Source organism: Bidens hawaiensis, unplaced genomic scaffold (genome assembly GCF_021521415.1).
Source record: "Bidens hawaiensis isolate Kalapana, Puna unplaced genomic scaffold, B.hawaiensis_p1.1 tig00006068_1, whole genome shotgun sequence".
Taxonomy (NCBI): Eukaryota; Viridiplantae; Streptophyta; class Magnoliopsida; order Asterales; family Asteraceae; genus Bidens; species Bidens hawaiensis.
In genome coordinates this window covers 1166096-1194076 of record NW_027491401.1, presented here as the reverse complement: position 1 = coordinate 1194076, position 27981 = coordinate 1166096, and the positions used below count along the sequence as shown (strand labels likewise).

The 27981-nt window shown below is 34.6% G+C and overlaps 1 protein-coding gene and 1 pseudogene across 2 annotated transcripts; both read right to left on the bottom strand.

Moving 5' to 3' along the window:
* Positions 1-365: 365 nt before the first annotated feature.
* On the bottom strand, positions 366-19279 carry LOC143631410 (kinesin-like protein KIN-7D, mitochondrial; annotated as a pseudogene). Its single transcript, XR_013153346.1, has 27 exons — positions 19097-19279; positions 13050-13153; positions 11208-11435; positions 10307-10404; positions 10125-10214; positions 9991-10043; positions 9321-9410; positions 9111-9161; positions 8879-8938; positions 8688-8766; positions 8517-8584; positions 7872-7928; positions 7674-7778; positions 7232-7336; positions 7013-7120; positions 6783-6914; positions 6113-6292; positions 5952-5978; positions 5099-5275; positions 4159-4296; positions 3855-3974; positions 3719-3769; positions 3557-3604; positions 3276-3422; positions 1917-2573; positions 1022-1151; positions 366-482 (listed from the first exon to the last, which is right to left on the bottom strand). The product of XR_013153346.1 is annotated as a kinesin-like protein KIN-7D, mitochondrial (transcript).
* Positions 19280-20349: 1070 nt separating this feature from the next.
* Positions 20350-26882, bottom strand: LOC143631434 (glutamate receptor 3.4-like). Its single transcript, XM_077100206.1, has 5 exons — positions 26556-26882; positions 24113-25458; positions 23308-23617; positions 22260-22669; positions 20350-21250 (listed from the first exon to the last, which is right to left on the bottom strand). Exons 1-5 carry the CDS (start codon positions 26863-26865, stop codon positions 20822-20824), a joined length of 2805 nt encoding a protein of 934 aa, XP_076956321.1. The 5' UTR covers positions 26866-26882; the 3' UTR covers positions 20350-20821.
* Between the last annotated feature and the right edge of the window lie 1099 nt (positions 26883-27981).

The window sequence follows — 27981 nt, the reverse complement described above, 5'->3', positions numbered from 1 at the left end:
GGAAATAATATATATATATATATATAGATATAAATATAATCAAAAATGCATATAAAAATAATTAAAAAATAAATAAGTAACAAACGAGCCGAGCCTAAGTTGCATGAAGAATTACTTCCAAAATAAATTGCAAAACTTTCCATTTTACCCTTCAAAACTCTTATTAGTCAATCAGTATCTTAAAACACATTAAGGACTCAATGGCGAAATCGGCACACTATCTTAAAAAACATGTAAAATGTAGACATCTTATTAAACTGTGTTTTTGTAGGACAGCTATTTTCGGACGGAAGTAGTTAAAATACCAAAAGGGGAGAAACATTAAAGCAAATATCAAACTATATCAGAAACAAGAACTTGATATACCTTCATTTCAGTTTAAGTACTTTGCAAACATCAAGAGGTGAAAGCGTATATTTTATCAGTTATCTTTGTCCGACAAATTGGACACTCAGAGCACGCAACCGAGCAAGATTTACACACTGCAAAAACAATTACAAGATATTATAATATAGAAAGATTTTGTTCAACTTTAATAGATGGAAAAATCATCATCATCATCATCATCATCATCATCATCATCGTACTCAGTATATCCCACCAATAGCAAAACTATGGTTAGGTATGAGGAGGGCAAGATGTAGACAACCTTACCTCTACCCTTTAAAAATAGAGAGGCTGCTTCCGGTGAGACCCCCGGCTCGATAGTAGTTTTGCGTCAAGCCTTGGACATAAGACACATAACACTCAACCATCGGGACACCACTAATTGGTGCATGTGCCCTTGTCTTTCGGCTATCAAAGCCACCACATGATGCATGATTAACCTTCCGCCACTTTTAACGTTATTTTCACGAGATTAGTAAAATAACGTCAAAATTAGTGCAATTTCACTTTTGCCCACCCGAGGGTTCACACATATATACATTATATGCGTGCGCCACAAACAGGGCGAGAACAGATGGAAAAATACATGGTTATAAATAATATATGGGATGATTTGAATTTTATAGCAACTTACAACTAAAATGGCGGCAAGGAAGAAGCATTGTTGTAGTCGGTGATTCAAAACATACTTTACAAACATGAGAATTTGCATCACTTTGACTGTTGTAAATAAGCTCTTTCTCCTTCATTTCTTGCAGTCGAGCCTGGATGGCACATTGATTAATTATGAACGATAAGAAAAAGCATATTTGAAATGATAGATACGCGGAAAAAGGAAAAAGTTCAGGGTAATCCAAATATACGGGTTTGATTTTAGTTTTTTACATCATTAGTTCCCAAAACTATAAAAATTCAACAAAAAGTCAGCAAACTTATATTTTTAATAAATACGTAAAAATGTCCTTGTTTTGCATGATCGAGTCCCGAACCTTAATCAGAGGACTTTTTTTGTCGGTGTCTATAAACTTAGGGACTTTAACACGCAAAAAAAAGTAACGGCCATAGGGATTTTTAAACACCTAACCCTTAATCATTTAATGTGATATACTTGTCACTGGTAACCATTTAATGCATACAAATTGCATGCTTTGATAAGAACCGACAACTAAGCTAGCCATTAGTAGTTAAAGCAAAGCGTGTCGTGTGCCTTTTGAGGCTTGTCCTAAATGTAAAATGATAAAGGTAGAGGTGACAATTTTGACTCGCTTCAAATTTGGTAAATTAAGGTTTTCATTTACCTAAATGTCAGATAAATAACTTTAGTAAAAAAGCAAAAAGGTCAACTTGGTCCAATAAGTCAAACGCGTAAAAATTGCCTAAAGTGGCAGTAAAGCCTAATTTTCAAATACTTATCGTTTTATAACTATCGTTTTATAATAATAAATACCTTAAGCATCTCTCAACCCGACCCATTTCAACCCATACTAAATTACTAATAAGACCTGTTTCAACCAGTGACCAAAGCGTACCTTTAAACGAGCAACAATGGGCTCTTCCTTTGGCACATCATGAACCACCTGTTGACCATCCAAAGCCTGCTTTTCTTTAACCGAATTACTAACATCACCATTAGTATCTAATCCCGATTCATCCACACCTTCATTTCTTTCAACACTTTCTTCATTATTAACACTTGAACCATTAACCTCTTTCTCTTTCTTCAATTGAGTAACCTGAACCCACATGTTCGCCAAATCATTTTCCAAAACCGCTTCTTTTTTCCTCGATTCTTCCGCCTTTTTCCTGTACTCTGTTTCTATACATTCTTTTTCAGCCAATGCTGCCTCAAGACTTGCTTCCCTTTGCTTCATTGTGTGCAACTCTCTTCTTAATTCTTCTAAGTCAAAGTCAAACTCATCGTTGACCCGTCCCGATGTTCAACCATTTCGACCCAGTTTTGGGCGGTTAGCTCCACGAGCAGCCGCCAACTCTTTTTCAAGTTTTGTGTTTTGTAGTGAGAATTTTGTTACTTCATTGGCTAAATTCTTTAATTCAACAGCTGCAGAGGATGCTAATTCTTTTGCATAAGATGCTTCTTCGGATAGTTTCTGATTTTGTACAAATAATCCACTGTTTTCTTCTAGAATTTGAACACGCTCGAGCTTTAGTTTCTCATTTTTAACCTCCTGCTCAAAGGGTTAAAAATGTAAATTGGCTAAATTAAAGCGCTATATTACTCCTTTCAACTCACAAATAGAGCAAGAAAAATGAAATAAATAACCTCACTAATTTATTTATATTATTAATGCAGTAATTATTATTATACTTGTTATCAATATTATTAAATAAATAAACAAACTCACCGATTTATTTATATTATTAATGTTGTTATCATTATGTATCAAGGTTTTATAGTAACTATGAAGCTAGAAAGCAATTTGTATCACCTTTGATAAAAAGTAGCAATCAAACATGTAAAACAAAAACTAACTTGAAAGCAAACGAGTCAAACAGATCAAAAGAAGCCCAAATAGTATTTTTAATGAAAAAAAAAGAAATAGATTATTGCTAAAATAATATTACTTCTTTAATCATATTTGACACGAGTTGTTTTATAAGTTGGACAAAAAGGATTTTGCGACAGTTTTAGTTGTTGATGAAAACAAAACTTTATGCAATCATATATTTGTATATGACACTTTAATTGTTGTTAAAAATGGGCAAAAGGAGTTTCGGATCAACCCGGCCCGTACCATAAGTATTTGTTATGTCAGTTTTCCAACATCCTAAGCCCCCCCCCCCCCCCCCCGGGGAAACAAAAACATCCACATGTATATACAAATATACAATACAAACCACTAGCCCACACTTAGCTTTGTAACAATCACCTACTTTTGAATTTTCTTTCTTAGTTCATCGATGTATTTTTCAGATCCATGATGTCTAGATGATGACAGGGCTTTCTCACTCTGTGCTGCAGCCAACTGTTGTTCAAGTGCTGTAATTCTATCTTGCAGCTCTTTGTTTTCAGAACAATGTAATTTAAACAAAGAGTCAAAATAAAAAAGATGTATAAAAAATATAAAGTGTATTATTTAAAAACCAAATTTTAGCAACGCCATGAACCAAAGGTAATGAAATGAAATAGTGATTAACCATCCATATATACCTTGTTCTGCAACTGTTCCTGGAGAATTCGATTGTCTGCTGTCTTGATCTGCGGATATAAAATTTGGATTAAATGCTAAATATCAGATAATGCAGTTAAAACATAATAATATATGTTTTCAGTTGAAAAGAAAACTATGGAAAATTTTGGAGGCATGCATACCTCAAGTTCAAAGCCCTTTTCATCGCATTGTGTCATCAGTCTCATCATTGTCTATTTACGAAAAAAAACACCAAAAAGACATGTTAGCATAATAAACTTGCAACTGAATAGATAAAAACTAAATTAAGATAACCACCTGTTGCATATCAGCCAATGATGTATTAGAAATTGAAGCTTCGTTGCTTTCAATAATCTGTTTCTCTAAGACCCTCATTTGCCTTTTTTTTTCTTCAATCTCTCGTTCCAAGTTTTCTATCTGTTGAAAGATAAATGTATTTATAATTAGCATAGAATTCTTACATCTTGTCCCGTCATCATAAAAGTTTGACATGTTCTTTCAAAAACCATAGTTCTTCAATTGTAAGGCCCAAATATTATAGAAACGTTTTCATTACTTGAATGTAAAAGCATGCTAAATATATATGTAAAACAAGAATTACTTGTGTTTTTGAGCTCTCGGGATCGTTTGCAGACTGCTCTACTAAACGTTTCAATGTACTTGAACTGAATGCTATCTCTCCTGCAAGCATTTTAACTTGCTCCACTAGAAGGTCCATCTGATCTATCGAGATTACACCCTATAGTCAAACAAAAGATTGTTTGTAAGAAAGCTGGTATTAAGGTCTATAGATGCTATAAGGTGCAAAATTTGCAGTCAATATGTAGAAATTAAAATGATAATTCCAGATGAAGTATATTTGAAGCCTTCCTTTTGGTGAGACATTATTCATTTTTCATTTCAGTATTTCACCAATATTTGGTGCAGCAACATCCATTACGCCAAATTTTGTAAGTTGGAGTTTAACCCTTTTAGTTAAGACGTTTTTATTTTATTTTATACCCTTGTAACATAATGCCGAATTTATATAACAGTTAAAAAATAATTCGTAGGCCTAAACATATGATGCATTGGTAAATACTTGACATAAAAAGAAGATTACTTTATACTAGTAATATTATCAGAGCAATCTTATTTAGATCTTTAAAACGAGTCTAGTATTGAAAATGAATTTTAATTCTTTTGGTTTGCATTTTTTAGCCTCTACTGATAAGTTTTATAATTAACTAGTAACAAAAAATTAAATAAATATAAATTATAAAGGTACATAAATGTATTAAGTTAATTTTGCAGTTAATTAGTTTAAATTCTTAAAAACATCTCACTTCAAAATAAAATATATGCTTTCTTAAAATAGTATGTACATAAATGCCTTTTTTACAATGCTTTTTTACTTTGTTGAGGTCCTTATATACAGAACAGATTAAGATTTTAGAAGCAATTTCCCATTTGTATCACATTAGAAAAAAAAATTTGTATCAGCAAAAACGGTTTATTTGAGGTGTTATTTAGAATCATCCAAAAAGGGTACTGAAACATACTGTTGGTTGTTTTGCACCATCACCAGAGCCATTAATTAGGTCACCTGCTTGAGTCGATTCTGTGATAATGCTACCTGCTGCTGATAAATTGCTTGAATTTCTTCGGTGTTTGGGTTCATAAGATATTTCTGATGGAGTGCCGCTTGGATTCTCACTTTGCAATAGAATAGAACCATTCTAAAGCATATGCATATAAAACAAAAAGATCAAGCTCAAGCCTCATAGAACAAGATGCAGACAACAGCAGTTAAAAATTCAGAAAAGAGACATAAATCCAGAGGTTACAATTTCAAATCATTCACCTAGACATGGGTTGATTTCAAAAGCTAGTTAAATATAAAACAGCAAAAGGTGGCCCGAAATATCCAAACGCTCACAACTTTTTAAACTGTGTTATCATGCATACATATATGTAGTAGATATGTGATTACTTTAATAGCATCATATGATGTTTAATATATTAGTATTTATCGGATTCAAAAATAAGGGGGCATAAAACGTCTGTGGGTCAACCTGACATGGTTTGGCCCGTTACCCGACCCTCATGCTCTGCCCTTTTTGCGACATCTACATATATCCATGGGAACACAAATGGGAAAAATAAGTTTAGAAATTTGCATAAAACCAGCTAAAAACTAAGTGATTAATTTTTAATACCAAGGAACCAATCTCACAACCACCTTGAGATGCAACACAGATAAGACAAATATACAGAAACATATTCGGTGATAATTTTAAGAAAAGTTTTCGTAACCATATTTAATACGTTAATTAATTAGAGAATTCAAGAATAAAGGGCCAAAGCGTTTGAAACTCAACCCTGCCCGTTCTGGCCCCTAACCTGTTAACCAACCCTCACAGAGTCACAGCCTATCAATTTCTAACCGCTACATAAATTCATGAAAACTCAGATGTTACACCAGCAAGACAAATATCCAGATAATAAAGCTCTAAACACCGCAAAAGTTATAAAAGGAGTGGCTTAATAGAACTTAGTGAAACTATGTAACTTACATCATCTTCGCTGGCCGAGAAACTCCTTTGATGAGCAGATACATCTGTTAATCCAGGAACTGTATTTTTTGAGGAAACAAGTATTAGCTTTGTGAGCCTTTGAATTCTACTCATTAGAGCTGCCTTAGCTTCTTCCTCTTCCTCCAACCGTGATTGCATCTTTACTTGTCCTTTTTCTAACTATTAAAAGTATAGCATTAATAAACACACACCCACACACACACACACACACACATATTGTTGAATTAGAACTGGCATGCGAAAAGTAAAAAAGAGCAATCAGACCAAAAACATGCCAGAATATTGTAAAAAAACGCCATACTTTTTCTACAACAGACCGTTGCCTTATGATAGGTTGATACAAGGATATTTTTTTTTAATTTGTAAGGGTGTTACTGTTGTCCGTCATATTTTTTACCCGAATTGGTATAAACGAAACTGGATACACACTCGGGTCCTGAATGTCCTTAATGGAAAAAGTTGAATACTTATTTCTTGTTTTTCCACATTGAAGTGTGCTTATTGATAGAACAATATAAGGATAATTTTGTATTTTAAAGGTTCATAAAGGCAAACGATAAATAAAACCGGGTGCATGCTTGTATTTAGTAGTTTCAATATATGTGTGGCCTTATTGAAAAGGTTGAATGCATGTGTGGCCTCAACATACCTTTTGTTTTAAGCTCATTATCTCCTCAGGATCGACACCTACAAGGATTCCACTTCTTAGCTGATCAAGCTCTTGTTTGAGAACTGATATTTCTCTTTGATACTTCTTAATTAGAGACTTCTCATCAATAATCTGAACGATGAATATTTCAATAGCATATAACAACTAACTTAGTAATTTTAGTTTAATAACTACTGCAAAGAATAAAAAAAAATAGTTTCATATCAGGCCTTGTTCCGAGAAGCATAGATTTCAACTCGCTTCGCCCTACTTGCAAATTTCAGTGTGTTGTGTGTCTCCTCCATGTTACTAGAAGCTGGAGTTATAGTGCAGATGAGCTGATAAGAGCAATAAGTAAAACAAAAAAACATTAGAAAATGCAAGTGATTATCAGATACCCATTTATTCAACTAACATTTGTCACGTGTATTCCAACATTTTTTACTCACCGAAACATGCCCATGGCCACTTAATGAAGACTGTAGTAGACGGGTAAGCTTGGAATCTCTATATGGAACATGAGATGCCTTCCCTTCACTAAGCTTTCCAATTACCTGCAAGTCCAATTGAAACAAATGTCCTAAAAAAATCACATGACTGGATATAATTGTCAAAAAACAAAGTAAAAATATCAATCTCAAACAAAAATATGATAATATTATGACATTTTAGAAGATGTCATTGTACCAAAATGTTGACAACGAAGAACATGCAAGAAATCACACATTTCAGGGTTGCATTAGCTACATATTGGCAGTTTGGTAATATATAAACTGAAAGTACCTAAATACCTAATGGTTCTTCATTTTTCTCAAAAAAAAAAAAACATATAGGAGTTGTTATTTATGCATATCAACTTTCCAGCAACATTAGAAATCTATAGTGACTTACAGTTCCAAGGGTTAAAAGACTTTTGTTTATGTAAGATCCTTCTTTCCTCCTAAGTCCAGTTGTTTCAGTTTTTGAGCTCTCTGATCCCGCAAGATCAATTAGATTCTAGAGAAAACAAGTTAAAAAGACTATACGTAAACGATAACCAGAAATAAACTTATAAACCTGTGTTAAGTACTAAAAATCAAAAGTACATACAAGCTGCGAAAAGATCACTCCATCATACTCATCACCATGAGCGCTGCTTTCAATCATCTGTTGATACAAATATATTTAAGACAGTATTTTGTAAATGGTTGTCAAAATCAACAGAACGAGTAAATCGCCGACAGAAAATAAAACCCGTGTCAACAGTTATAAAATTGAAGAGGTATTCAACAGCATAATATAATTTAAAAATTCATTTAAATAAAACTTTGCAACACCACGAGCCTATGACAATAACATGAGAAGAGAACAAAATGAAGCTGAGAGTAGATCATCAAACTTAACTAAATCCAAACTTCAACCTATTTATATGAAAGCAGGTTCATTTTAGCCTGTCTTTGTTTGTTGAATGAGTCATTTTACCAACCCAGCCACTACCCTACCCACCCATGTTGCCACCTCTATCGGTGAGCCAGCGGAAGCAAGTAGTAAATTTGACCAAAGAAAAGATGACATGCAATTTCAACTCGAGAATAATATTTGCCAATCCTGGAACTAATAAAAAATATCATCAGGCCTTCGAAATCAACAAAAAAGTTAATATATGAGCATCTAAATGAAAAAATATACGCAGAATAAACACAAGCCTACACATAGTTGAAGTGTAATAATGAGCAATAAACAAAACACACATACCAGAGTAAATATTGTGTGACTACGGCTACTAAGAAGATTAAAATTATTTGAACCCACGTGGCGGTGCTCTGCAACATAAAGTGGTGAACAGAAGATGAAGATTACATAAGTGAGAAACACAAATTTGCAACACTTGTAATTGTACAATCAGAATGTGAGAATCAGCAGTACCTTCACCAGCAGCAATAAAAGAAAGGGCATGTCCAGGGGACAAAACAACTTCTTCCTTTATACCCTCAACATATGTACCCTATGAAAGAAGAAGTAGCATGATCACGAATACAGTCACAAAGGCATTTATATACAAAGCCTCACAGAACAAGTTGGAATAATCTTAGAAAATTTATTGTGAGTGCAAGAACCTGTGCATCTTCTCGAACACGCAGATTTTGTCCGGTTGGATCAAGCAAATCATTAATCACCTGCATAAGAAGAATAGGATACTAAGTCTATTTAAATAAGCTTCACAAAAAGCCAGTACAAGACAATAAGAAAAATAACGACACTACCGGGCACCGGCAGAGAGAAGTGACATATAATGTGCATATGCACTTTGATTAGTTTACAAGCAATCGTCTAAGTAACATTACTAACCTCGTAGATCTCAAGATATGACACACGCAACAAAAACTCCCTTCCTGGAGTCTGCAATGTTAATGCAAGAAGTTCATTACTCACAAACTATGCTCCTAATACACGTGTGTGTATATACACACTGAACCAAAAGGATGATATATGAAACTATGAAAGTATGCAATTGACATGCCTTCTAATATTAAATTTATGGCTCTGATAAACACTTACATCCTGAATAATACTGAAAACATCCTTAATAGCCAATGGAATTATTCCAGGAGAATGGTTATCACCTGAGAAAATAATTGAGAAAGAGTTCTGAAAAAAATACAAACACGTGTATAACAAAGCACAACTTATAGGTTGATTAAATTGCATCAAACATAAGTAATCCTTATGTAGCCAGAATTGCGACATCATATTCTTCTCAAATCAAATTAGCATTTCCCTTTGTAATTTTGTGACAGAACTGGTAATACATACTCCAATGAGATCAACCAAACAACTAAGAATCAATCTTATCAGGAAACTATCTAATCAACTATACAAACAGACCAATCCCTATTCCCCATTGACTTGTTTTCTAACTGGTGCCGATAACAGCTTCATTACAGTCAATCGAAGATATATTAGGTAAACACTAAGCTTCATTAGTTACAAAAGCGTAAGCACATACTAGATCGCCAGCAACACAATTTTATGAGCACCTATAAGAGTTTAATGCCGCCTTTACTACCCCAAATCACCTATAACCACATACTATTCACATTCACGTCAAGAATAAAGTCTTACAAAGAACTGTGTTCTAGTTTACCTGCCCTCTTTAGATGAAATTATTCAATATGTAACTTCAGAAATCATTCAATAATAACTTCACAGGAGTAGCAACTACTCTTACATGCATTGTATGTGTCTTCCCACTGCTCGTAACACCATAAGCAAAGACAGTGCCTGCATTAGCAATCCTACATTAGATAAAACAGCTTATTTTCATGCAATTGAATTGTTTAATTTGATCTACTTTTACTGCACCGTTTACTCCTTCCATAGCAGTCTTTACAACAGGTCTAGCAGCTACTTCATACACTTCCTGTGTGACAGCAGATGATCCAAAAACTCTATCTGTAGTATCGAATAAGGTATATTGCCAATTAACGACTTGCACATCCTCATCTATCTCCTTGATTAACATAAGATAAAGCCAAATTGTGTACCAAATGCATAGGAAGTGATAGGATTGTACTCGTTGCGGACGAGCTTGTCTCCATCTGCACACCAAGCAATCTCATCTCCCCTCTGGTACTCTCGTTCACTAAAATGTCAATAAATTAAACAAAATGTCACTGGCATTTTCCTCGAAAACCTAACCAGCTGAAAACCAGTATTATGCACAAATCTAACACCAATTCAATTTAATTCAAATTCATCAATAAATCAGCTTACCTTAAAGGTTAAAACCCTAACTAGCCCGAAATCAGCATTATGCATGAATCTAAATCCAATTGAATTCAAATTCATCAATAATCAACTTACCTTAAAGGCCTAATCCCTAGCCAGCTCAAAATCAGCACCATGCATGAGTCTAGAACCAATTCAATCCAAATTCATATATAAATCAACTTACCTTAACGGCCTAAACCCTAACTAGCCTAAACTCAGAATTATGCGCAAATCTAAAACCAATTAAACTCAAATTTATCTCAAAACCAGCATTATGCATGAATCTAAAACCAATTCAATCAAAATTCATCACTAAATCAACTTAAACTAGCTCAAAATCAGCATTATGCATAAACCTAAAACCAATTCAACTCAAATTCATCAACACATCAAACAAAATCAGCATTATGCATAAACGTAAAACCAATTCAACTCAGATTCATCAATAAATCAACTTAAACCAGCTCAAAATCAGAATTATACATTAATCTGAATCCAATTCAACTCAAATTCATCAATAAATCAACTTAAACTAGCTCATAATCAGCATTATACATAAATCTAAAACCAAATCAACTCCAGTTCATCACTAAATTAACTTAAACCAGCTCAAAATCAGCATTATAGATAAATCTAAATCCAATTCAACTCAAATTCATCAGCAAATCAAGTTACCTCAACGGCCGAAACCTAACCGTCACCGAAATACTATCTCCTCCTCCTCCTCCTACAACCGTCTCTCCGATAACCTCATCCGCCAAACAAAAACCTACCGGCGACCTGCCTCCATATCCTCCTCCTCCTCTGCAATTCATCGAATCAGTCCTAGCCGTAGATCTCAAACCGTTACCGGATGAAATGAACCGTATAATGACGTCACGGTAGATGAACAGGATCTCAAACCTCCGTTACCGTTACCGGATTAACCGTATAATGACGTCACGGAAACCGTTACCGGATGAACAGTAGAATGACGTCACGGATTACAAACACGATCTCGAACCTTCGTTACTGTAGCCGTTACCGGATGAAGCGTAGAGTGACGTCACGGAAGATGAACAGGATCGATGAATAATAATAATAATAGTAATAGTAATAATGAGTTGATAATAGGTGGTTCTGGTGATGAAATGTGGAAGGTGAAGCTGCCATGAAAAGGTTAAAGTAACGAATAGAAAAGGTGTGAGTGATGGAGATATTTGTTTTATTTGTTGTCAGAGGGAGTTCACATGGAGATATTTATTATTATTATTATTATTATTTGTTATAAAAGTGAAGGAGGAGGTTGAGATTGTGTGTGGAGTCAGTAATTGAGTGTGAGTATTGTTATTGTAGAGAGAGAAACAATATTACAATAACAATGTGACTTCTGTGTGTGTATATACGTATAGAGAGAGTGTATGAGAGTGTGTGTGTGTGGGTTTCGTGTTGGTGAAGATATTTTGAGAGAGAGGTAGTTGCAGAGAGTGGAGACTGGAGAGGAGAACGATGGAAGGATTTCTTTGTTCTAATAATATTATATTATATTATATTATATTATATCGATAAAGTTAAAAAGTTAAAATAGACGGAAGACAAAAATTAGAAAAATCTCTTAAAAATAAATTAGAACTATAAATAAAAAACGAAAAAATTAAAAAACTAAAATGTTTCCGTCATTATTCTAGTTCAAAAGAAATACAAAAAAATTGACGAAAAAACACAATGACGAAATTGAACAAAAGACACAATTATAACTAAAAAAAGTCATAATATATCGCAAAATATAACACAATGCCGAACAAAATATAGCACAATGTTGAGTAATATAACACGATGTCAAGAAAAAAAGACACAATCAATGACGAAAATAAATGCAAAACAAAATGATAAACAAAAAGACACAGCGGCTTTTTTCACTTACCATAGTGTTTTTTTTATTTATGAGAACGAGAAAGACGGTGAAAACATTTTTGTGTTTTTACTTTTTTCGTTTTTTTATTATATTTTGAGTTATGACTTTTTTATTTACTTTTAAAAAAAAAATTATGTGACTTTATATCCTTCTCATTTTTGTTCTCATTTGTAAAATAACATGATCCTATACTATATTATATTATATTTGAAATTTTTAGTCTTTCTTTACTCACGTGTAATCCTACCATGAGGCCGTACCCTATGATGCATAACAACTGGATAAAATCTGTAAACTTTCGCCCCCTCTCGGGGTTAAACCGGGGATTAAAGTCCTGATTCGTCTTTTCACGCATATGTTCTTCGGATCGGCCCAAGTGGGAATCCGGAATCGAACCTTGCGTCTCTACATATAGAGGGCATGTCTCTTACCACTAGACCAAATTCTCAAGGCATTTGTATATATTAGTGTTAATGCAATAATCTTTTATTTGATATAAGTAAGTTAACAACAAAAACTATGCCTAATAAAATCTCACATACATTAAAGCTATTGCTTATCTTTGAAGTGTTTTCACACCTTGTCCCGCTACCTTTACGCTCTATGCCCCCTCCTTTATTGACTCCATCCCAACGTGGATATCTCCACATAGGTTCGTTCCTCTATCCCCACAAAAATCCGACATGGCATCTACATCAGCATCTATGACGGCGAGACAATACCCGAACTGCACAACCTAATATGATAGATTTATCATTTATATATACCCTTTGTCTCTAACACACTAGTTCATTTTTTAAAATAATACTTAGATATTTCTTAGTTCCTTTATTTCAAATATCTACATATATCAATCTACTTTATAAACCAAATACATGGCTTATTTCTTGACTTAGACATATTGAAAAGGAAACATTCTAAAGAGACTTGTGGTGTAATAATTATAACTAGTTTTTAAAAGTTTTGTCTAACAAAAGAGTGAACACTTGAACTAGAAGTCTTGTAGTATGATATCATATGTCACCCTCCGATCAAAGAAAAACATGCCTAAATATTTTTCATTTAAAAAATCTTCTTTATTTGTTCTTTAAAATAAAAAAAATAAAAATAAAAAACTTTACACGGTAGGTTTCAAGTCTCAAACAGGCTATAACCTTAAAGCTCGAATCATTTGGATCTCAACCGACAAACCGACCGATTTGATTTGATTTTTTCAAACACCCCTAATCAAAATCTAGCCATTAACCTAGCTAGATATTATAGTCCCTTAATGCCAATCTAGTCATAATAGCAACATGTTATGAATTTAAAATCCATATAAAGTTAACAAGACAAACAATATTATTTCCATTAAGAATAGGGTTCCAAACATAATCTTTATGAATTATGAATTTTTGATAGTCTTAGTAAGACTATGGGTATTAGATATATACTAGTCATGTCAGGTGTCATGTGGGAGAGAATTTAAACATGAAAGTGACAATAATAATATTATTTTGTAAAGGTTGCTTAAAATGAGTGGGAATAATAGTTGAAAGGTGAAGGTTGGTTACTCAATCATCCCTAATCACTTTATTGGACAACAACATTGTGTTTACCTTAAACAAATTGATACTATTATCATTATTGATAGTTTTTGTTACACTATATGTTGTGGGGCTTCGTTAGTCCTAGATAATTCTCTAATATTACGTCATATTGTGCTAATTGGGCGTTGACTAGGCTTTGAATAAACACATGCTCTGTTATGCCATAAATAACCATGCATTTCCCTCTAGCCTCCCATAGCGGCCGCAAGTGGAATGAAGCCCCCCCCCCCAAACTTACTCGTAAAATTTTCCTAATGACCATTTTGTGAGACTCGAGTCCCTACCACTTTATTGGCGATAAACACCTGACATCGCTAGACGAAGAGTCATTGATTATTATTGGTAGTTATGTTTCTATTATTTGGAGAACATTAATAGTTCTATTGAAAATTTCACACTTAATTGGCGATAAGCACTTAACTTTTAACTAGGTGTTCCAATCTTGAGTAATTTTTTTTGTAAATGTTAAGAATATAAAAATAAGGGATAATAAGAATTATTGATAAAGGCTCCTCATCCAACTACCCTCTAAAAGAAGAGCAAATTACTAAAATAGCCTATTTTATAAGAGAGAAAACATCAAATAGCATGTGAGATTTTTCAAATTCCCAAAATAGCCCTTCAAATCTCACGTACACGTGAGTTTGTGAGATTCCCCGTGACTTTTCGTGGACGAATCAGATTCTGCCAAGTGTGTTCCACTCCCACCTACCCCGATATTTTTCATCCCAAATCTGTAGGAAACGTAAGTTTTGACATCAAATATAACCTGAAAAAAACCAACCGTAACGCGATGTTTCAAACTGTTTTTATCGGCAACGTGAGTTTTCAAATAAGATTGATTTTGAGTTATTTTGAAATTCATCTCCTTAGATGAATTTCATATGAATTTCGTTTTTTTTTTGAAAAAGGCAATCATCTTCTTCATCTTCATCTTCATCTTCATCTTCATCTTCATCGTATTCTTCCTCATATTCATCTTCATCACATTCATTAATAATAATCCCACCACCCCCTCCAACCATATAATACCACCTTCTACACCCTCCACCCACCAACATCCTTATTATCATCATCATCTGGTGAGATCCAAACAAACTAACGATATTGGGAATTTTCTCTTATTATTTTTATTATTAACAATATTATCAAATTATCAAAAACCCACTTCCAGATCTGTTAAATAATAATGGGTAATAGCAAATGGAGGAAGGTGAAGATGGCTTTAGCTTCTAATTTGTGTGTTTACGTTCCCACCGCGGATTCCGACGATTCTCCGCCGCATTCCGACGGCTTTTCCGATGTCGTTTTGTTGTCTCCGGCGCCGGTTGGTGGAGGGTGTAGAAGGTGGTGGTATATGGTTGGAGGGGGTGGTGGGATTATTATTAATGAATGTGATGAAGATGAATATGAAGAAGAATATGAAGATGAATATGAAGAAGATGAAGAAGATGATTGCCTTTTTCAAAAAAACGAAATTCATATGAAATTCATCTAAGGAGATGAATTTCAAAATAACTCAAAATCAATCTTATTTGAAAACTCACGTTGCCGATAAAAACAGCTTGAACATCACGTTACAGTTGGTTTTTTTCAGGTTATATTTGGTGTCAAAACTTACGTTTCCGACAGATTTGGGATGAAAAATATCGGGGTAGGTGGGAGTGGAACACACTTGGCAGAATCTGATTCATCCACGAAAAGTCACGGGGAATCTCACAAACTCACGTGTACGTGAGATTTGAAGGGCTATTTTGGGAATTTGAAATCTCACATGCTATTTGATGTTTTCTCTCTCATGAAATGGGCTATTTTGGTAATTTGCTCGGTTACAGAAAATTACCTAAATAGCCCTTTTGATGAGAGAAAACGCAATATAGCATGTGAGATTTCAAATTCTAAAAATAGCCCACCAAATCTAATGTCACACCCTCAAAATCCACTAACGGAGTTTTACCGTCAGAGGGTGTGAACTGGCAGGATCGGAATCATTAGTTATAACCAAACCAAAGAAAACGTTTAAATGAAAAATAAGTGCGGAAGCGTAAAACCTTAATTCAAAAGTTGCGTCACGCAGGACGACTTAAAACCAAATGTAAATGTTAAAATTAAGTTTGCAGAGTAAGATGTTTAACAATTAATGCATGCTCCTAAACCGCGCGCCCGCCTCGGCTACCTGAGAATAACATACTAAAAGGGGTCAACACGAGGTTGGTGAGTTCACAAGTTATATAAGACAAATCGTTTAGCGTTTGAGTTCAGCGTTTTCGTTAAGTGTTTTGCGTAACCACGTTACGGCGTTTAAAAGTTCTGCGTAACCACGTTACGGCGTTTAAGTGTGTAACCACGTTACAGCGTTTAAGTGTGTAACCACGTTACAGCGTTTAAGTGTGTAACCACGTTACAGCGTTTAAGTGTTACCAGATAATGTTATGTCAAATTATATATCGATAGGTAGCTAATCTATACAACAAGTATTACTAAGTGGTTCGAGACCGAAGCTGACTGTTTATCAAGTGCCCGTCACCAGGTCAACCCAGACCATGGTAAGTGTTAGCCAAAAATTACACCCACTCAACCTCCAGTTGAGCTTAGCGTCGGGTGGGGTTTGTCAAACCCAGTAGTACTACTCAACAGTGACTCGCTATTCCAAATATTAACCGGTTCGATGCGTGGGACTTCAAGGGTTACGTGCCGCTTAGCCTCTACAAGTGATATATATAATTTATAACAAAATCTTAAATATGTGTTTATCTCAAAAATGCGTTTATCGGAGTATGTTATCTCCCCCAAGTGAAAAACGTTTGAAAACAGTTCAAAGAGCGGGGTAAGTGAACTCACTGTTTGCGAAGAATATTCCAAATTAGATCACCGAGTGATGCGCGTCGTAGAAAACTCTCTAGCGTTCTAAAATAACAAAGAGATTTTCTAAGTATCGGAACGTTTAACGAGTCTCTAGACTCGGCACATAATACCTATGCACGTATCATGTTTCGTGTTTCGTTTGTGAACCGTGTGTGATTTAAACAAGTACAATTGTGATACGATACACGAGTGAGCAATTACTTTCGTGTCATGTATTAATAACATACTTACAAGCAATTATTCCCGTAAGGGCATTTTGGTCAACAAACAAAGACTAACTAACTATTATTCCCCATAAGGGCAATTTGGTCAATTCATGGCAATCAACTAGCAATTATTCCCCGCAAGGGTATTTTGGTCAAAATACCACAATTATATAAAAACTATCATATTTCATGCATTCCTATACAACTCAGCAGCTAGTTTCATTGTGACAGAATTTCTACTTGAAAGATTGTACTATTTCACCGATCATATCATCTCAATTAATTCACCAAAAATCACCACTGAAACATACATGTCTTAGGTTTCCAGAACATATTTTATATTATTTTTATTCCATATAGATTTCTCATAATGATCAAAACACTACAGTAAACTCATATCAGTCAGATTCATGCACAACAGAATGTTATTTGCAATTCCCGGTAAACGAAAAATCCAATAAATGCAAGACCACTTGGGTTTGGTTCCTAACTCAGTGAGTCAACTTCCAGAAGTGGAACCAACCCAATTGGCCTCGTAGTTCATGAGATATAGAATTTACAATATAACCTAACAGCAGGTCTAACAGCTCAGCTTTGCATCACGTTTTTGTAAAATCATAAAAGTATACTTCCACTTATCCAAAAATTACGAATTTATACTTTATAGAAACTAGACTCAACCTAGTTTACTGCAGTACTCACAATCTCAATCAATTTTCACGTTTACACTTCGTTACAGTCAGTTAAACATCGTATATATATTCTGTCCAGAATCTGTTCACATCAAAACTCAACATCATAACAATCTATGAACTATCATGCATCCATATAACCCTCTAGACACCATAACTACTATCCATGCATATAAATCACACCATACATACAAGATTAGGGTTTGTGTTTTAATTCAAATCAAGAACAACAATCAATCATGCAACAACATCAATCTAGTTATCAATCTATTATCCAACTAACAACTATCATATTGATCACATACATACATATAATCGGCTGAGTTAGGGTTTACATACAACCCATTAAACATCAAAATTACACAACAAGGAGGTAAGAGATGATCAAGTATACCTTCCTAGCACCTAGTTCTTGGATTAATCTCTTGATTGATGTGTGTGTGTGTGATGAAGGTGGACGGCAGCCGTGGATCAAGAGAGGGAGAGAGAGCCGATTTAGGGTTGTAGGTTAATAATAAGTTAGGGTTTGTTTATTAGTGATGTATTTATAATAATACAAGTTACACTCTAGTCCCTCTTCTTTCCAAGTGTTGTTTTTCTAGAACATTCCATCATACTTGCCCAATAAGTTAACATGACCATAGTTTTATCACATAGCACATAATCCTAACACATAATAATCACATAATTATTGTTTTTACGTTTATCGTTTATTTATCAATCGTTTGCGTCAACTCGTTTGCGTTTCGGTGCAAATCCCGAAAGACTACACATGTAGTAAGTGTTACGCGTCATTTAAACCCTAGTTTAAATGTAATGAAGTGTATGTTATAGATTCAACGATCTTAAAGTTTGAATTGACGGAGTTGAGTTAACGGAGTTAACCTGAAATTGACGATTGTCACATCTAACGTCCTCGTGAGTTTTTGAGATTCCCCGTGAGTTTTCGTGGACGAATAAAAACTGCCATGTGGTTTCCATTCCCACCTACCACGCTATTTTTCGTCCCAAATATGTCTGAAGCGTGATTTTTGTCATCAAATATAACATGAAGAAAACCAACTGTAACGTGATGTTTCAAGTTGTTTTCATTGGCAACGTGACTCTTCAAAATTATGTTTTTCAAAGTTATTTTGAAATTCATCTACAAAGATGAATTTCAAATGAATTTTGTAAATTTCAGAAAACCTTAAACATCTTCATCTTCTTCATCATATTTATCACCTTCATCATCTTTCCGGCCACCGGCACCATCACCATATGAATCTATCTAAAACCGCCAACCACCACCACGGACAACACACACCCTACATATCACCTCCTCATCCATCGCCGCCGCCACATGCCCTTTAAGCATCTTATCCTCCATAACATCCACCCATACATCCACCACATCATCATACTTCCTCAACACACCTTTTAACTCATCCACCATATATATCACCTCCTCATCCATCGTCGCCGCCGGATCTCTCCAACCACCCACCATCCCCTCCCGCATCGGCAACCACTCATCGGAATTCACATCATAAACAACACCTTCTTTACCACCATTAATTATATAAAGCTTCTCTTTTCATCCCACAGCATCAATGGCTTCACGGCTAAACTTCACATCTATCAAAGAACTCATTTTCTTCAAAACCCCATTTGATATTTCACTCTTTTCATCAAAAAGATTCGATTCCCGAAACACCCATTTCTCCACGGACCTTGCAATGGTCTGTGTGAAGTGTGAGCCTATCTCACTCGCGACGACCACGGCGACGCTTGAGACTCCGGCGTGGTTTTTGAAGTGGGGGTCCAATAGACCAAGTGTTGGTAACTGGGTTGAAGATTAATAGGTGTGAAAGATGATTAAGGTGATGAAGATGAATATGAAGAAGAAGATGTAGAAGATTATGAATATGATTTTTTATAGACGAAATTCAAATGAAATTCATCTTTGGTATGAATTTTTAAAAAAACATAAAAACCATCTTTTTTGTAAACTCACGTTGGAGACGGAAACAGCATGAAACATCACGTTAAAGTTGGTTTTTATCAGGTTAGATTTGATGTTAAAAGTAACGTTTAAGAAGGATTTGGGATGAAAAATAGCGTGGTAGGTGGGAATGAAAAACACATGGCAGTTTTTTATTCGTCCACGAAAACTCACGGGGAATCTCAAAAACTCACGAGGACGTTAGATTTGGTGGGCTATTTTTGGAATTTGAAATCTCACGTGCTATACTGTCTTTTCTCTCTCATCAAAAGGGCTATTTAGGTAATTAGCTCTTACAATTATTGTTACACAGGAAAAATAACTAAAAACTATTCATCCTCACTTTGACCATTGTAAAGCTCCTTCACATCATCGTCACGTAAAAAACAGGGCTTTAAAGTCCCTCTCCATAAGTCCCATTGTGAATTAAAGCCCTCTTTACCGTATTATATACACATATGTGGGTGTATGTGTTTGTGTGTGTGAGAGAGAGTGACAATTGACCTCACCTTCTCCCTATATCGCCCAATATTCTGTCACTGCCCCCTATGCCACCCCGTGTCAGTGTTCCACGCTCATCCCGCCCCCATACAGCCCTCTCCACACCCACACCGGGTGGTCTTAATGTTCATAATATTCATGCTAAGCAAACTACACCAAGCATACACAAGTCTATCCGTGCTCGATGTATAAAGCTTGGGGTGGGCTCGAGCTCGAGCACATTTACTAAATGAACTTTGCTTAATTCTTGAGCTTGGCTCGAGATCGTTTAAGGTCGACTTAAGCTTCTAGCAAGTTGATGTCAAGTATCTTTAAACGGCTTGCCTCATTTACACCCTTAAGAAAAAAAAATTGTAAGGCAAACCGCTAACATAATATGCACAAGCAATGCGGCAAAAAGCTAATAAGACTATTCATTCTAACTACACGCCATATTCTAGCATAAGAATACTGATTTCCTGTAAAACAAAATACAGTTCACATGTGAAAAAACATGCAAGAACATATATTTCCACTTTAGGAAAGTTACCTATTCTACACAACAACAAAATTTCTACGTTAATTAGTCGAATCGTTATGTTGACTTCCGGCTTGAAACTTATGTCGTTTCAACATTTCCTTAATCTCAGCTTCTTTTCTATCGTAAAAATTGACTAAATCTTTTAAACTCGCAGACAGTTTCTGCCTTGCTGATTCAGGCTCTGGAATCTCGTGTGAGTCTTCTAAGTCAATGTCAAATCTACGGTATTGACATAACACTCTATAAAAGTAAATGCCAAGAGAAATGAAACACGTGATCCCACATATGAGGAATAGACCCCAAAAGTTGCTTAATGAGAGGCTACTAATGTTGGTTGTTGCGGCTTTAGATGAACAAGAAGTCATGCTTAACCATTTGTCGTGGATTCTTTCTAGTTCTCCGTTTTCTGAGAGTTGGAGGATTGCGGTTGATAAATCGAGTGCTAGTGCAGAATCCCTTTGGAATGCCTGAAAAATTACACATTGATCATTCGTTATTATTCTTATTACTCTAAATGAACAGTTCACGAACATAAACATACATAAAAGTTTAGGCTTCTAAATATGAAAATTAAATAGGGTTTAAAATAGCATTAGTCATATATAAATTTGAATAATTATTTAAAATAAATGGGATATGAACAAAGTAACGAGCATTCACGAGCGTAACTAAACGAACGAGCCATGTGTTCATGTCACTCGTTAAACTACATGAACAAAAAAATTGGCCATGCTTGTTTATTTATTAAAAAACGAACATAAAAAGACTTTCTACTGAACAGTTCACAAACGGTTCACTAAAGATTAAGTTAAGCCTAGTCAGATATTAACATCACAAGCAATCATATTTCAAAACAAATACTTTAAAAATATACAGATTTTTATATATTAGTGATGAAATCAAATTTTTTAAAACCGTTTTTTACCTCGTACCGGATTGGGCTAAAAAAATGGTACAGCCGGTTGAGCCGAGTTGTGCCGGGAGGTTCAACTGGGTTGAATAATTTCACCTTGTTATTTCATATAAAATTATAAATGCAACCTCAACTTAAAAAATAACCCAAAAGTATATGATTCTTTAATAAAATATAATCCAAAAGTTAATCCACAATAAAAAATAATAATACAAAAGCACTTGATTTTCAAAAAAAAAATCAAAATTTTACTTGTTTCAATATTAATCGGTTAAAAGTAATTTTTAAAAAATACGAGCCGCAAAATATCAAAATTCTATTGGGCTTAAAACCGGTATCTAAGAAAAAACCACGGGGTCGATGTTCTAGCAAACCGTCCAAAAATACAAGGCTTAAAATACCAGCCTGATATGCGAAACCCGGTATTACCGGTTCAACCGGCCGCTATGAACCGGTTTTTAAAACACTGATGAAATCCATAGCTAGATAAAATTGGAAAGGTCAACGTTTGACCCTAGAAGTCAGCCCGCATCGGTCAAAAGTCAAAACCAGAAGAAACTTACAAATCCCCAGCCGCTTTTCGTAAACTCCCGGCCAACAATCTTGAACTCACAATCAGTGTAAGAAAGAAAAAGCTCGACATACGGAAGCTCATCAACAATGGCGGCCACACCACCGTTTGCAGGACCAATACGAAGCGCGTTTATGTAATCCGTTTGGTCTTTTAAATATCTGATCCTAGATGCTGCAATATTAAGTTCTTTGACCAAATAGTTATATGCAAAAGATCCATCTTGAATTCCTATTGGATCATTGCTTGATATAATTCCATCGATCCCCTCGATGCCTGAAGTCAACTGTTGAACGGTCAAGATCGAAGTCAAACTCGCGGTGTAACTTGAGTTGATGATCAAGACAACAAATAACCATAGCAGTAGAACAAATCTTCCCAATGTGCTAACTGTGTTCTCCCCTGCATGAATATTAATTCACAAATAATTAGTTGCAATAAAAATAGTTTTTATATTTGTTATTGTTGTTTGTCATAACTCATAATCTGATTAATTATTAAGTTATAATAAACAAATAAACCATAAATGACATTTTCTTGTGAGTAAAATGGAATTAAATGACATTTTTAGTATGTAAAGGTTTAGGGGTATTCACGAGCTGAGCTGCATGTGAACTGCTAGAAATCGACTAGCAAAAGGCTGAGCTCGAGCTTGGAGTTCATTTAATAAACGAGCCAAATTTTTTTTTTCATTTAAAGTTTTTTTTTATAATTTCACAATAATTTTATAATCTATGTTTAATATACTAAACTAATAATCACAATAATTTTATATTAATAAAAATAACAAAATAATATACATTATGCTATGTAAGAAAACTTAATTAAAATAATATATAAAATCAGTTATAAATGTATATAAATAATATTAAAAAATCCTGTTGCGCTTTAGAAACTACTCACAAGGCCAGTTCGAGTCTGTTAAATTAAATGAGCTGAACTCGAGCATAGACAAGCTCGTTTACACACCTAAAACCGCTACTTTTTGGCTTTTGACCATTTTACCATTTTTTCATAACTAACTACTTTATCATACTTACTATGTGAAAAGAACATGGTTGAGAAGCTAAACCATAAAATAGTAATGATTTGTTGACTCGGGGGGCCTCGAAACTCGTGATTCAAACGATGTTCAAGAATCCAAACGACAAAGCCGACGAGAAGAAAGAAACAGCAAGTGACAAGCCACATTTCGAGAGTGAATGGTTTGAGAAAAGCCCATTGGCTGGTTTTTGCTTTGTTTACAGGAACAACTATCACGAGGCCCGATTCCATATAAGGCTGTGTGAAGTCAACTATTCGTGTTCGGTTTGAAGTGATTGTAACATCTCCAACAGCTGCATCAAATGTCTGAAAATTGAAGAATAAGGCATATCAGTTGTAGACTTTGACTTTGGAAGTCAAAGTTGTCAAACATTAAAACACGCGTTAAACTACTTGATCTCAAAAGTCAAACTGTTCATGAAAAAAATAAACTTATGTTGGACAAGAAACTAGTTTTCAGAGACATGATATAAAGAAGGCAAATCAATTTTCTTTAAAAAAATAAAAATAAAAAATAAATAAAAATTGCAGACTTTGACTTTTGAGGTCAAAATTATGACTTCATAAAGTTAGAATCAAATTATTAAAATAAAATTATTCCCTTTTGTGTAACTTATTACGTCATTCAGCGTTTTCTTTTTCGGTTCAACTGGTGTGACCGGTGTACCGCAGCCAACTTGACGACCGATCCAGTTACGAAAATATTTGTTCTACTTGTGAACAAAACAATGACTTTAAAACCAATTATTTGACTTCAAAAGTCAAAACTATGCATACTATGAGTATGAAGCAAGAACTTACATTATCAGCAACAGCAGCCACAAGATTAACATAACTCGGGTTCCTTACCCCGTCACCAAACAAAATATACTTCCTCGGCACCGGGTAAGGCAGTAAACTCACCGCAGCCTCAAAAACATCGACGCTATAACCTTGTACTCCTTGTGGAGACCGAACATCTTTCGTGACAACCTCTTTATAACCATGCCTATACGGTACACCAATCCTTAACTGCTTCCCATTGTTCGGAAATACCCACCCGCGCGGCTTCACACTCGTCTCACCCGGCCATATCACACTATAAAGTCCTTGTTTCACGTCACCCGACCCATTTACTAGTTTTGCATAATTTTTTTCAGGCGCGTTGACCGATAAACCAAAATCTTTTGACCAGTAACCAATAGTCCGGACCCCGGTCCCACCAATATTAAGTACATCATAAACAGGACCCACCAGATTCTTGTCACTGTCAAATTTAATTTCACCGGATACACCAGTGAAATTAGTTGACAGGATTCTTTCCATAAGCTTCGGACCCTGGTCAAAGATTCGAAGCCCCGACAACCGGAGCGTCGACTCGTTGGCCTCTCCAACTCTCTGGTTGTCGGAAAACGTCACGCGCTCGCCCGCGTCTAAAAACCCAGCAAGCGCGTGCGCCAGCAACCAAACCGAATCATACGCGTACAACGCGTAAGAATTAACCTTTTCAGAATTTCCCGCCAAATCTTTTTTCAATTTTCCCGCCAAATTTTTTTCCGAATCCGAATCGGGCGTGTGTTGCCTAAGCGCAACCACGCCCTGTAGAACTGCCATGGTGCTGGATTCCAGTGACGGTACATCAGAATCCAGCATTGTGGGAAGCCAGTCGGTGGTTACCCAGACGTAACCACTCGACATCATCCCAAGCTTACTCGCTATTAAAAAAATATTAATCCCGGTATCAGGATTAACATGGACCACATAAACACGTGACTCCATTAAATTAATAGCCATTAACATTTCCATTATGACATCATCCGACGCGCCAGGTACAACACTAGCTTTGTACGTAATTATGGTGCGTTTTTTAGCCAGTGAATCAGCTAATGATAATATTCCATTTCGGCCATAATCATTGTCTACATAAATGGCAATTATTTTTTTGTAGTAAAAATGTGTGATGACGTCAGCAAGTGCTGACATTTGGTGGTGGTCGGTGGTGGTTTGGAGGAAAAAAGGATGTTGGAGAGATGATAGGGTGGGGTCGGTTGCGCTGAATGCTAGTGTGGGGATGTGAAGTTCGGATGTGACGTGGGAGATGATGTGAGCCGTGGTGGATGATTGTGGTCCGATTATGGATACTATGTTGTTGGTCATTAGTTCCAATGCTACATTAAAAGAATTGAGCAAGAATAATGTTTTAGTACGTCATTTAGTAACTCTATTGTATGTTGTTTTGAAGGCTGTATTTAGGTAAAATTATTAGAAATTTTAAAATTTAGACATTTGTCTCGTTACACTTACAAAAACCACATCTTAAATATTTGGGCAATGTGTACACAATACGCCGGCTACATAGAACACTCGAAAGCATGCCATTGGAATTTTTGGGTGTAATTGGCAAAGTTGCCACGTGGCATTTTTTAGAATTTGTTTATTTTTTCTCATAAAAGGAACTAATTTCCAAGTATGTATTATGCCCGTATTACTCACTTAAGAAATTGTTTATTTTTTCTTGCCGACGTATTACTCCCAAATAATGTTTCAATTGATGCGTTTTGTCAAAAGATGCCACGTGACATGTTTTTTATGTTGATGTAGCCCGTGTTAGATACACTTGGTTCTCAAAGATTCCGCATGTCTTAGCATTATATAAACAAATATAACAAGTGTGCAGCAACATTAATCAACCAAAAGACGTAGTTAAGAATTGTACTTTCTCAAGTCCATTTAGTTAATAACTTAATATTATTTGTGAAAGCTAAAAAGTCAATGTGAACAATAAAATGTCTATTTCCATGAAATTTTAACATAATGTTCAAAAATGAAAACCTTACATTTGACCTCAAAGTCAAAACTAGTACTCTCTATTTTCCTACATTTATTAGTTGACTTTGACTTTCTCATTCTAATTTGCATTAACAATTATTTTTTATCATAATGGTATTTCTCATTTCTCAATTCTCCAAACCAAGTTTCTTGCAAAACCATTTAAAACAACTTAAAAAATTTACCAAAAAAGATAAATTAAAATTAAAATTTTACTAATTTCAAAACAATAAACCAAAACAACTTGTTCTTGAAAAAAAATTAATATTTCATTCAAATTAATAAAAAATTTGGGCTAAATATAAAGAGAGTCTCATGCCCAGCAATGCACAAATATGCTCCAGAGTCCAGACATATAAATCATATATGTGTAGACATATTGTGTATTATAGACATATTGTGTATCAAGAACGAACATTAACAAATTAGCATTTACCTTCAATGGTGCCAAGAAATCCACTACAATTTGTATCATGCAATATAAGATTCAAATGAGTTCCTCCAAGAACCAATGGATTAGCATTCACATCATCAACAGCAGCCATAATTGCAACCTTTGCTGACCTTCCAATCACTGAATCAAATGTTAATAAAGCTCCACTATTCACAACTTTAGGCCTTCTTGATGATGAATATGAAGATGATATATTATTTACAGTTATGACATCATTTGCCATAGCCGCCACCAACATACCAAAAATCATGAAGAAAACACTTTTTGTTATTGTAAGACTATTAATCTCCATACTTTAAGGGTACCCTTTTGAGTTTTTGAGTCAACTTGTACTAGCCATATATGGAGTGTGAACAATGAAGTTGAAATCTTGAAATTTAGCAAAAGTCAAGATTTTTATGAAGAATTTTTTTTTTTTTTTTGGTCTTGGGAGAGAACTTAAATTTTCAGAAAAGTGGTTGTTAGATATGAATGCCCATAATGGAAAACATAGAATTTATTTATATCAAAAGGGAAAATATTATTAAAATAAAAAAATTAAATATAAAAAGGTAAAGCTAATATTATGCTAATCTTGTAGTGATGATGCAGAAAATCAAAACTGAGGGCTTTAATAGTATAAACAAGTAGGATTAATAAATCATATTGAAAAATATAAAATAAAAGAAAATGATTTTAAATTGTGAAAAAGTGACGTTAGTTGACATGGAGAATTACCTGGATTCCTTGAAGAATAGTAAGAGAAAAGGAGAGGAGTGAGTGTATGAGATTGTTCTAAAGATTAATTTTAATCAACTAACTAACACTTGTAGCCTTGTAGGCTCATGTTGTTAACAAGAATATAATAAACACTCAATTAATAACTAGTGATTTTCTTGCGCGCGTGTTGTGCGTTGAATTCCTTTCTGGTTGCGAGTTGACATGAATTCAGTTAATATATAAATTCGTTACGATACCATAACTAAACCTAAAAAATAAACTCATCAATGAACATGTAAAAAAAATTAAATTTATAAAATAACATTTATTCAGTAAGTAAAACCTAAGCATTGACTATGAACGTGAATTCAATCGGTATCGTTTGCATTTGTTATGTTATGGTATAAACATTTTAAAAAAACTCATATTTTGCAAATAAATAAATTAATCAATGTCCATAAAAACCTTGAGTTACCAAATTTGATGTTATGCATACAATATTTCATCATTGGAAAATAATCATAAACGTTCTGCATTTACTATTTCAAAATGGAAAATTAGTATAATTTTTTATACCTTATTATAAGGCCACAAGCAAGTTGTGTGTTCCCAGCAAAGAATATTTCTTTTCTATCAATAATTATTTAACTTTTCCATGTGTTGTTTATTCTTTCAAATTCGTATCTCGGATGTTTATTTACATATTATA